This window comes from Hippopotamus amphibius, chromosome 6 (genome assembly GCF_030028045.1).
Source record: "Hippopotamus amphibius kiboko isolate mHipAmp2 chromosome 6, mHipAmp2.hap2, whole genome shotgun sequence".
Lineage (NCBI taxonomy): Eukaryota > Metazoa > Chordata > Mammalia > Artiodactyla > Hippopotamidae > Hippopotamus > Hippopotamus amphibius.
In genome coordinates, this window is record NC_080191.1 from 145,957,467 (window position 1) to 145,969,825 (window position 12,359).

The following is a 12,359-nucleotide window of genomic DNA, read 5'->3' on the forward strand; positions in this document are numbered from 1 at the left end:
ACAGAAAGAGACTGACAATAGAATGTACAGTATTTGTCCAACAGAATGGAAGCATTATCATGGCCAAGTTTTGCTAAAGCAAACCATCCTTAGTTTCCTTAGTTTCTCCAAAGACATAGTATTATGAATTTCTCTTTAAGGTAACAGTCTAAAGACTAGAAAATATTAACTGAGAAATATCAGGTACTGTCTTGCTGTATGTGCTTCCAAAATAAAAATATATGTATTCACTGGCTATTTTCAGAACAATAATTTTAATGGAGGAGAGGCTCTGCCCCCACACATTTTTATCTCTTTGTTAAGAACGTGAAGAGACAGCCAAGTATGTATTGGATGAAACAAAACAGAGAGAATTGACTATTGATTCTAGTTTGCAAAAACAGGGCAAGGGATAAAGATCCACTTTTTATTATACTTGGAGCCTACAGTGTACCCAGCCTGGGAGCCTTGAGAGTTGTCCTGTTAAATAACCTCTAAGGATCTCTCTACAGACCCCACAAGAAATATCCATTAGCCACCTGTCTTTAATGTGACACTTTGTCTGACTCTATGAAAATTGATCATTCTGAACAGTTTCAGAATGCTTGGAAAGTGAGGAAGCTAAAGATCCTCTTTGGGTTTTTGACTAGGCTGGAGGTGTTTCTTGTGTTCTTGACCAAAACGTTTTCCTCCTTGATAGCCTGTAATGCATTCTGACACCTATCTTTTTGGTACCATTCCAGAAATAGCTAGAGTCTGGTATGGGTGTGATGCTTTGAGATCTTCCTGAATGAAAAATATTGTGTATATGCAAACATTAATTACTTAAAATGTGCAGATCATCTTTTTTCAATGTATGTGGTTTGTAAATCTTAACAAAAACTCCTCATCTGTGTAGTGTTATGGCAGCGTTGTGTGCTGGGCATAATTACATGAGGGAAACTTTTTTGGGGGGAGGAGATGCTATTTGTTTTATCATGTAAATATCAACTGACAAACTATGTCTGAGACAGTTTCATCTTCGGGTGAAGGAAGTAACTTATCAGCCAGACAGCACCCCCTCAAAGTCAGCTTAGGCACTGTTCACAAAGCCAGTCTCTGGGTATTGCCAGCTGGCATTCATCTAAAAACAGCAGAGCATAACTTTGGTATAAAAGTGGAACTTGACTTAAAAGCAAAGCAAAGAAAATGGCCAAAGCCAATAATAATTTTAACATCAAAAGAGGTCATAGAAAATGTGGACAGAAATCCTTGTAAAGGAAGAGCAAATTAACAAATGACCTGATAGTTGACGCAAACATGTTTAAAAAGTAGAAAAAGGCTAAGATATCACAATTTGCTTTCACATCGTAGAGCTTCCCTGCTTTTTTTGCACAAACTGCATGAATTGAATGGTGCAGGCATACACTTTTTTTCTCAGTAAAAAGCCAAAGAAAATAACTCGATAATTGAGTCCATAATAAGCCTGCAAAAATAATACTGCTGTAGTGTCACAGCAGCCTGATAGCACCATTGATGTGGACCCAAGGAGAGGGAAAGTGGGTGTGCCCATTCAGCCACGATGGTCCTGGAAGCAGTTAAAACTTTATAAGGTAAAGCACGAACGAGAGCAATGCCTGTTCCAACTGCAAACACTGTAGATCTTGCTGCTGTTCCTCCACCACAAGGGAGCCGGCAGAATCCCCTAAGTGAATTCTGACCTCGTATTCTCTGAGGGGCACTCCTTCTTCTAGATCTTATGGCTTCAAGATATACATCAGGCATTAGATAATCTCTTATTGACACATTTTGTTTTCTTCAGAGGGAACAGCAGACTTCTCTTAGTCTACTTACTAAATACCAGCTGTCAAGGGCCTGTTTAAAAATGAAAGGACTTATCACCTTGTGTAAATGACAAGATTAATAATGTCTTGGGTTTCTGAGAACTTTATTCCATTTGTAGACCATGTTAGGGCAGGCCAAGAGCTTGAAGGAAATTGTGTTCCTTTCTGTGATGCAGAATATACACACACCTATAAAATGTTACCCCAAGGCACATGCCCAGATCATTCTCATTATCCTGAGTGGAAAGGTAGGTCTTGTGTAAGTCGAAAAGGTTCACTTACTCGAATTGGGCCTTAGTGACTTGTATGATTACAACCAAAATGGTTTCACCATGAAGAAGTATTAGAGGAAAACTTGGGTCCAGAGAGCTATTTCATAAGTACGCTAAACTTGTGAACATATCCTAGGTAAGAACTGGCCTGATTTGAGGTACCTAGGGGATCTGTGGGTCCTCTTGCCTTTGACCTAGGTGAAGGGTACAGCAATGGAGGTCCAAGGAAACTCATCAGAGGATGGAGGGAAAGGCAGGAGCAGGGTGAGAACAAATCTAATGCAACATGCTCCATCCATCCATCAAAATAGGTGTAAAAGTAAGATACCTACAAGACGTCAAAGAAAAGAACATCAGAATATCCAGATTTAAAAAAAAAAAAACACTCATCTAAGTGTTTGGCCTACTTGACATTAAACACATGGGTGCTTCCAGATGCATTGAAACCTCTGAATAATTAGTAAACCATTTTCATGCTTCCTCTGCATGTTTGGTCCTCTTGAGGACCTATTCTGGAAAGAACTTTCTTTATCCAACTCTCTGCTTTTGTTCCTGCCCTGATCTACCTCCCAGTGCCAGTTCTAGATTCTCAACCCGGGACAATTCAGACTGGTAAAATGTAAAGATATTGAAGCATTGTCTGTCTCAGTAAAACTGTCCAGCTAAAGGCTGTGCCATGGCAGTATAGCTGTGTAACACTGTACAGAAACTTTAAGGAATATGGAAAAAATAATTAGGACTTCAAGGATAAAGAGCCTTGGGTATTTTCAGTGGATCTGCTATTTTATGACTGGAGTGTGACTTAATTTACTAGTGTCTTTGGTGTGGCCTTCTTTTACAAAGATAAATTACTATAGTTAATACAGTATTTTCAGGGGGGAATAAGGATATCAGTCAGAAGCTGCAGCTACTTAGAAATTATGGTTTAGCAAGTATGCCAGTATTTGCAGAATTTCTATCTCCAAAAACATCACTGCAATAATTTTCAAAACATGAAATGAAAAAGACATTTAGAAACAATAAACTCGAGTCTTCTAGGCAGTACTGTCAAGAAAAAAGCTGCCACAAAGCTCACTCTGGGTTGAAAAAAAAAATCAGCAATAAAATAACTTGCAGAAATCTTTTGGAAGATTTAAACTCAGGAAAATCCCATCAAATAAAATGTTTGTAGAGAGGTATTAGGAAAATGTTAATTGAAGAGCTTATGTCTTTATGATACAAAACAGATTACACCCTTTATCAACACTACCTGAAATTCAAAACCCAGGCTGTTTCCAAGTACTTCATCACTTCAAACAAATCAAATACAAGTTTTATCCAGGATACACGTTTTGACTGTCCTACTATTATCAAACGATATCATCACCTTTAGCAGACACATTAATTCTCTTTTCTAGAATTCCTTCACATCATTATAAAACTGATCCAAATTGACTAAACTTGATCTCTAATATTAGAATTTTAAAAAATACATATCTTTGCAAAAGTAAACTATAATCTATACCCTCCTTTTTGTTTTAGGTCACCTTTTCCCTTCTTTGTTAGATGCCTTAATTATTACGACTAGCTTGCAGTTGAAAGCTGCCTCTGCAATTCTTCATTTTTATAAAAATGAAGGACTTATTTAAAATCCATTTTATAAACTCGAGCTCTAAGAATCAGAGCAAAGAGAAACACTTTTTACAGTTTCTCGTCGAGTGCTTCATTTGCTTTTGTCCTGTGCAGGTGAGCTGTCATTGTTAATGTTTAATAATTACTCCTGATCCAGGGTGTCTTTTTATACCTGGATATTAAATAATATCTCGCGTGATGGGAGCATTCATTATGTGATGAGCTGTGCTTATTCACCATTTGGCAGCTCCTATTCCTCACAGAAAAGAGAGTAAAAAAATAGACCTAGAGAATCTCTGTAGTCAGCTCTTTCATCACTGTACCTAGTCCAACATTCACATTTCAAAGCTGCCTGAAATTGTTAGTCTTAATTGGCGTTTAGAAAAGATGCATACATGCTTATAGGTGAGTACGTCTGTAACATATGCATACACTACTTTGGCGTCTGCTCTCTTGTCTTGCCAACTGGGTTAGGTGTGATTGTATGCATATATGCCTATCACACAAATCTGACTTGTACCTCTGACTTTCCTCTGTCGTTGTTTATGGGTGAACTTACTTGACCACATAATGTCAGTTTCACAACTATGTTATTTGATATGCACTCTGTTACCATCTTAGACTTCTGCCAGCAAATACATAAGTTTAAAATGAGAACTTACAGAAATAATAGTATATATCTAATATTAGCTTTTTATGGTTTTCCTGATTAACTATTTTCCCTGATATTACAGTTAAAATATGTAAACATGCTACTCATTAAGATATGAAACCAGCATATTTTCTTTTGAAAGCAATGCATTTTACAATGTGTACCTCAAAAGTAACCATGTGAAAATTATAAATGCCTACTCTAATAAGCAATCTAATTCACACTTAGGAACAGCAAAAGTTTCCCTTTTTAATGCAATCACAATTCCCAAGGACAAGAGTATATTTATTAGAAAATATTAGACACATGACTACTAAATGAAAAAATGTATTGGCCACAAGTCTCATTCTTCAACCATCTTTTCACTGATCCTACAACAGTTTTATCTGTCTAAGGAAACAGCTCCTATTGTCAGTAAATATGGAAAGCAAATAATTATTATGATATAATTACATGATTTCATCTTATAGCTACCTTTTGAGGTCTTCCAGTTCCTTTTTTAGGAAACATCACACACACAATTCACTCATTTACACCTATGTATTTCCCACATCTACAAATAGTCAGTGCTCAAAAAACATTTGTTGTTGATGGTGACAGTAACTCATATGACAGACTTGGGATATTTTCTGCTTACAATCAATAGCTAATTTAATAATGTTTTCCTTTGTCAATAACGCCTCTTGTTTTCTTACAGCAAAGGGAAAAAACCAATTGACTGGCTTACTATTTTTGATATATGTTGAATATTTTTAAATGATTCCCATTTAAACCTAATTTTATAATTTACTACCTCTTATACTGTTTAGTCAGTAAAATTATCTGGTAACTGGTAAAATGCCAAAGAATAATCTCATAACAATGATTGAAATAGAGCCTTAGACCATATGACGCTAGCATTACTTACCAGCTTTCAATTGGAAACGTCTAATTTAAACTTTTCTTTTTCTTGGTGGTGATTTTCATAGTAGATTTGCCAAGCAACCATTTTAATATGGTCTTTGAAACACACTTGATTTACGTAACCATTGGTTTAAAAGAAATAAATGATGATAATATAATTATATTCTAACTCAACTATGTTTATAAAACAAAAATTAACAGGTTGAACTCCTTGTTGTTTTACGTATTGTCATATTAAGTTATAAGATTCTTAACTTCACTTTATTGAGTGCAAAATATGTTTCATGATATTTTCATGATCTTGTTTCATAGTTATTGTTATTAAAGTTAACCTCATTGCATGAGCCTCCATAAAGCAATTTCCAGCAGATATTTTTAAACGTTTCACATAAACAACAACAAAAAATGTATTTGATTAATCTAAAAGTGTTTCCCGTTTATAATCAGGCAAATCAAATGCATAGTCAGATAAGTTCACACATAGATCATACAAACACATCTACCTATTATTCAAAATAAAGTCTATATAATATTTCAAGTGTATCACTTCCAATTTCTGCATAAATTCAGTGTTCTTGATTATTTCTGTACTTTTTATGAATGTCTCCCTATTATGATGGCAAAGAAAAAAAAAGGTAAAGAACAGCTACTAATAAGTAGTATTATTCAGTTTTTAAACTATTCAATCATACCCAGAAAACTAGAGCATTTATGAAGTTCACTAGCACAAAGTGGAAAAACTACCCAAAAAAGAAGTACTGAAAGAAAGTGATACTGAAAATGACTTTATTCTGCATCTTATATTTAGGCATTACCTTTCACCATATCAACAAATAAGCCACAAGGGTCTACTTCTGAAGCTCACTGCTATTTTTATTCTTCAGGCTTCACTGATACTTTAGTGCCCTCCAAAAAAGACAAGAAAATCTTTACAACATACCTGATCATTTATCTGGCATGCAACGAGATTGTGCTGATCATAACAGCCAGCGAACCTGATGTACTTGAGCCAGCTTCCTACATCTGGTTGACTAGCATCTATGCAGAACTTCACATTGCAAAACTCATCTAAGATCTAGAAGGAAGAAGATGAGAACAATCAATTTCCATATCAGCTCATTCATTAGAATGGTTAATTGCTTGAAAATATTTTATTCAAATGTATGTTTCCTCCTTTGAATCCTTAAGAGAAAAAAAGTCAGACAGCATGCATATTAATAATAAGTTATCTTAGAAGTGGCAATGAACTGCTTTTAAAGGAACAAAGCAACTGTAAAACTTACAAAAACTGATTAATAGATTTCAAAAATGCTCGATTCCTTGTTATGCATGAATGAGTGCTATTGCCTTAATTTTATCCAACGTGATTTTTACAAAAAATAATATTGAACAGCATATATTAACATAATAGTTCTAAACTATACAAGTCAATATTTTAGGTTCAGATAGTCTTCCCTTGTAAGTGTATACTTTCACATTTCTGCATTTTAAAGTAATGCAATTTAAAACTTTAAATATCGTCAAATTCCTTCTTAGTTTGCATTGCACCTCCAGGAAGCAAATCACACCCTTAACTGAAGATGATAATAAGATTTGTCTCATTGATGCTTCTGACCAAACTAAAGAAAAACAAATGAAATAAATAATTCATAAACATTTGTGCAAAATATGTCAACCTAAAGTTTTAGGTAACATGCCAAAGCACATTTCAGTTTTATGTTTTGTAAGTAAAATACCAAAACTGGCTTGTGAACAAGTAAAAAATATATAAGAATATTGTCATAAATTGCCATCATTATATATGGTTGTATATTGTTATTTTTCATGAGATTTTATATTTGGCCTATGCTAAATATTAGTCACTACTCAAGATACCTATTAAACAACAATTGAGATGGGAAATGTCCATTTTTAAGGTCTAGTCTACTTAAACGAAGCTATTTGGATTCACTAGCAGCAATAATGTTTTAAACATCAATATTAAAAGCTGCAGAGTTCTTGACCTGATGGTGAATAACTAGAAAGGCTGGTAATGTTAATGTCAATCAGTTAATGCAAACTTGAGGAAGTTTCCTATCAATGACTGAACAATAAAGTCTAGAACATTAATTGATGAATTTAATAACCCCTCCCCCTCCCCAGAACTCTGCTCTATCTATACCTATAAAAGGTAAAACTAAACTCTTGGGTGTATAGACCAAAAGCAATTCTGCACAGAATTCAGGTAATCACCCAGTTGCAGATTCAAGTCATTAACTCACCACAAACTTCAAGGAGCCCAGTGTTCTGAGGGCTCCAGTCAAGAGGCATTATGAATAAGCCTTTGGCCAGGAGGCAATTAAAGGGCAATAAGTAGTCCCAGAATTTTAAAAAGAAAAATTGAAACATAAGATAGGAATAATAATAGCTACACACACATACACATACACATCAAGTCTTTTTCAAGGACACCTCTTCACACTAACAACAAAAAGTCGACAATAAACACCCTCTTTAGTGAGAAGAACAGATTTGAACAATTTCTCATTTATGAAATTACAAACTTTAACTTGTTTCCTTCAGCTCTCAGTGCTGAGCAGTTTAAATGGCACCTTGAGATTTCCCTCCTCCTCAGATGTCTGGAAGGAGCCTAAATAACAACAGCAATACACAAGTTAAAATAATAAGCGCTTGCGATGGTTGTTTTGTTTTTTGGTTTGTTTGATTTCTGGTTGATCTTTGTTGTTTGTTTTCTTGACTAGCCAAAAAAAAAAAAAGAAAGAAAGAAAGAAAAAAAAAAAAAAGGCAGTTCTACTGACACACTAGAGAAATATTTAATGAAGGAAATAGGGTGAAGTCAGTGAAATGCAACACGAGTTCCATTTCATATTTGCAGAAAGAGGTGGAAAACGTGCTCATTTCAAAGTCAAAAAATCATCCACCCCCTCAGCTTTCTAGCAGTCCCTTCCGCGAGTGCAGGGAGTTCAGCACTGCATATACTGCACATAAAAATTCTGGGTGTAATTTCACTCCGTGTTAACATTATTGCCATTGCCACTGTCAACAGTGAAATTAATTTAAAAACAGGTTCATTTCCAAAGAATGGCTTTTTACATACATGTAATATGATTATTCAAATATTTCACCAACATATTAACTTTCCTACTCTCCGTATTCCTGCCCCAAGACAAAAGCTTAACTTTCTTCAGAAACCTTTCCCCCGGGTGAATTATTCGCTTTTGATTTGCTAACACAACTGCATTTGTCTCCCACATGTCTTAATCGTCTCGGAAATCTCAAATAAAATAAAGTAACAACACATCTTCCGTCATTTCATCTAACACACTCCAGTGTTTTTAAAAGCTGTCAAGTTCCAAAGATAGCTTAAAAAGAGAGAGAGAGAATTCCCTTTAGGTGGACTTTAGAGAAAGGCCCTTTCAAAAAACCAACAGCGAAAGAAAAAAAAAAAAAAAAAATCCCCACAATCTAGCCAAAGGGTCCGAATGTGACTCTCTCGCGAAGCAGCACACGATGTTGGACAGCAAAGCTGTTACTTGGCAAGGTGGAACTGGGCCGAAAGCGGCTCCAAAGTCGCGTGGCCGGTGCCAGGAATTCAGATTTTGGCAACCCCACCTTCTGCGTCCCTGATACCGACGGACAGACACACGGAGGGAGGGGAAGGAGGAGAAGAGCGCGAGGAAAGGAGGCCGACAGCCGGCAGAGAGACCCACCGAAGGCCGGACGACCCACCCCGGAGACGCGTCCAGACCGCACCGTTGCCCAGGAGGAACAAGGAAATCGCCGGCCCCGGCGACGTAGATAAGCACAGGGCTCCGCGAGACTGCGGGCAAGGAGGAAAAGAAGGCTGGGGGCGGGGGGCGCCCCGGAGAAGGGGTGCCAAGGCAGGAAACTGTCCCAAGGAACAAACTATGCACATCGCCAAGACTTTTTTTTTTTTTTTAAAGTGAGTTCTCTTACCTTAAGATTTCTATGGCCTCAACTCAGCAATAAAAGGCAATCACAGAAGAATTAAAACAAACAAAATAATCAGCAGCCCCCAGCTTTCCTGCACGAAAATCCTTTCATACGATCCCGAGCCACATTTCGAGATGTTTTAAAAAAAAGAAAAAAAAAAAAGTTCGCGTCTCGATTTCCGAATGGTCTCTGATAACTTTGTCCTTCTCTAGGATCTGCTCACCAGGACCACGCGTTTCAGATTTATTGTCCGCCAACAGTGTATTTTTTAAGACCAGAAATGAAGTCTCCTCTCGTCTGGGTGACCCGAGTTTGGTGTGTTTTGGCTTTTTTCCCCCCTTCCTAAATGAGCTCCGAGTTATTCCTTCTGGTTCACATCACCTCCCTCTTTTCTCACTTTCTCTTGCTCTTATCTGCTCGATGTGTAATGAAAGTTATCTGAAACCCACTAAAACTTCTTCCACTTCTCTCTCCCAGTTCCAAGGCGGGGGTGGGGGGGTGGGGGTGGGGGGGAGATACAGGCTGGAGGAGGAGAGTTTGAAAAGGTGGGGGGCCTGGGGAGGCGAGGAGAGCTCTAGCCCCCTTTCTGATCCTCCGCTGCGCCTTCCCCGGTCCTAGACCCTCACGGGATCGTCCCCTTTCGCAACTCCTAGCTCAGTCGCCGGGTTTCTATTTCATGAACTGTCTCTTTAAAGAGGATCTGCTCGGCCATCCAGAAAGAACCCGGGGCGAGGGAGAAAGGGAGCTATCTCCCGCCGCCCAGAGTGATCGGAAGCCAGACGGGCTTGCTCCTTTCTTAGTAAATTTTTAAAGTGACAGCAGCCTCCTCTGGCGGGAGAGGTCACTAAAAGGTCGCCAACACTCAGTCCTATAGGGACAGACTGATTACGGATGCACCATCCCCCTTAAACATGTAGATTTCTCCGGGTAAACAACCAATGGGGAGATCTCGCCAGGCAGGATTTCTTTCCCCAGGGAAATATCCTCTGTTTCGGTGTCCTGAAAGCACAAGTGTAAGTGTGTGTGTGTGTGTGTGTGTATGTGTGTGTGTGTGTGTGTATGTGTGTTGGGGGATGGGAGTGACGGGGTGGAGAAGGGCTTTCGGGGTGTGAGGGTGTGTGCACGGAGGCTGGGGGTGGGGCGCTGGAGGGGGCGAGGATGAGGTTTAGGGTGAAGACACGCTGGCTCACGTTAAACATAATTAGTTTAGAAATTCTCAGAAAACAGTAGCCTAAAAAGTTGCAAAGGACATTTCCAGTTTTCTGCTAAGTATTTATGTATTTATTATTATTATTGAAATTCGTACTCCCTCCATTATCACAGGTCAGCAGAAGAGCATGCTACTTTTTAAATCATAATTTTCTTAGAAGACGGAATTTAAAAATCTGAAATATTATTTGCATATAACCTGCCCAAATACCGTACTATGGGTTTAGAGAGGTTGACGATTGTCTGGTGAGTTTTTGCCATATTCTCTGATACATGAACTAAAACATCATGAAAGCCCAAAAGTGGAATTAAGCAATTTGATAACTCAGATTATTTTTTAACTTTTAACATCATAAATGCTGTTTGGGGGATCAGTACTATACGCTGATTAATAATTTTCTAATATATATGGTCAGTTTCTATCAACACGTTCCAGAAGCAACATTGGAGGAAAGAATATAGGGAATGCGTAGCAAAATAAAAGGGTCTAGCCAAGCTTGGAAATTTTAGTAAAATCCATCGGTTAAATGGAAATAAACGCTTTTTATCACAGAACTCCATTCATAAAAACAAATGGACAAAATCCAACTCCTCAGCTCAACAATGTAAAGTTAAGCAAAGTAAGCGAGTCAAGGGACACTTGAGGGGGAGGGGTGGAGAGAGAGGGGATGGGAAGAGCGTTTATGTTAAACTTCATCTGCAAACGGAGACGGCACAAGTCCCTTTTTGTTTTCTCCAAGTGCGAACAGACGTGTAAATCTAGTAGATCTATATTTCCCCAAAATGCTGATTTAAAAACAAAAATAGTAACAAAAGGGGGGATGTGGTGGGGGGAGAAAATGACAAGAGGTGGTGACTAATTCGTTTTGGTGGCCTGTTATCTGTGACATTGAACTGTTATTTCAGATAATGGCCATTGTTTGAGGGAAAATCGCACAGCAGTGGTAGGTAGGACAGGAAAAATCCTTTGTAAATAACCTAAAACCCGCTCAGATATTCCCATAGAGTTCGGCGCTTGAGAACCTTTAAGAGCTCCCGGTTTGCTGCCATTGATTTCCTGCCCTTCCTCAACTTGCCCATTGTCGGAGCCCCCCTTTTTTTTTTTTTTTTTTAATTTAGCCATAAATTGGACGGGCTCGAGCTATGAGCTGTTCTATTTTCTTCCTGTCAGGATGAGGGATTTGTTTTATGATGCATTGTGTATTAAATACAAGTAATCTGGGGAACCGATTGCTTCAGACAGTGCGGCCTGATCGGGGTCTGAGAGCTCAACGCCCCAATCCCCCGCCGTAGCCTCTGGCCCCCACCTCCTTGCCCTTTACAAAGCTGCTCTGAAAAGGAGGAAACGTCGGTGGATAAACAAAAGTTCGTATGGAATCAGCGGCAGGTCCCGGCTAATTTAGGATTTCGCGGAAAGGTCCTCGGAGTTTTTTCCCTTATATTAGGTTCGGGTGGGGAAGGCGGGGCGACTTTCAAGGTCTGGTACTTGCAGGTGCGCCAGGAGGCCGGTAGATGGCGTTGCGCCCCGAATTAAGTCCCGGCGCTGGAGGCTCCAGCCACCCAGGTGAACCCGCTGCCGCCCGCCGGGCGCGGGCAGCTGGGCTCTGCCCTCCGCCTCGCGCGCGGTCCTTCAGGAGCCTCAAGCCCGGGCGGGTGCGCCCTGCAGTCCAGAACCCGCAGACACCCGCCTGAGCTAAGACTATTTCTACACGTGAAACTCTCTTCCCAAGACAGAGCCAAAAGGGTTAACCCCTTCTGAATTCTTGGAAAATTGATCTAGAGAGAGAGGGGATTATCTAGCCTCATCATTATTATGTTATTAATATCGTCACGATCAGTCTTGTTCGCCACTGAATAACTTGTGAGAAAGGCTGAAGGACCTGGGAAAATATGAAAGCGCGATATTTCTTCTTCTTCTCCTTCTCCTCCTTCTCTCTCTCTCCCCCCCTCTTCCTC

The 12,359-nt window shown here is 38.9% G+C and overlaps 1 protein-coding gene across 4 annotated transcripts in view; it reads right to left on the reverse strand.

Moving 5' to 3' along the window:
- MECOM (MDS1 and EVI1 complex locus) overlaps positions 1-12,359 on the reverse strand; it is a 547,012-nt gene that overhangs the window by 52,601 nt on the left and 482,052 nt on the right. Inside the window, exons 1-2 of one of the 4 annotated variants that reach the window (XM_057738810.1) lie at positions 9,198-9,894; positions 6,181-6,315 (exon numbers count right to left, since the gene is read on the reverse strand). Coding sequence is in view for 1 of the 4 variants with exons in the window: in XM_057738809.1 (XP_057594792.1) it covers positions 6,181-6,315 (135 nt within the window). In the remaining 3 variants the exon portion in view is untranslated. Of the gene's footprint in view, positions 1-6,180; positions 6,316-7,501; positions 7,718-8,950; positions 8,987-9,197; positions 9,895-12,359 lie in introns of those variants that run through there. The other 3 variants (XM_057738812.1, XM_057738811.1, XM_057738809.1) reach the window with 3 other exon arrangements.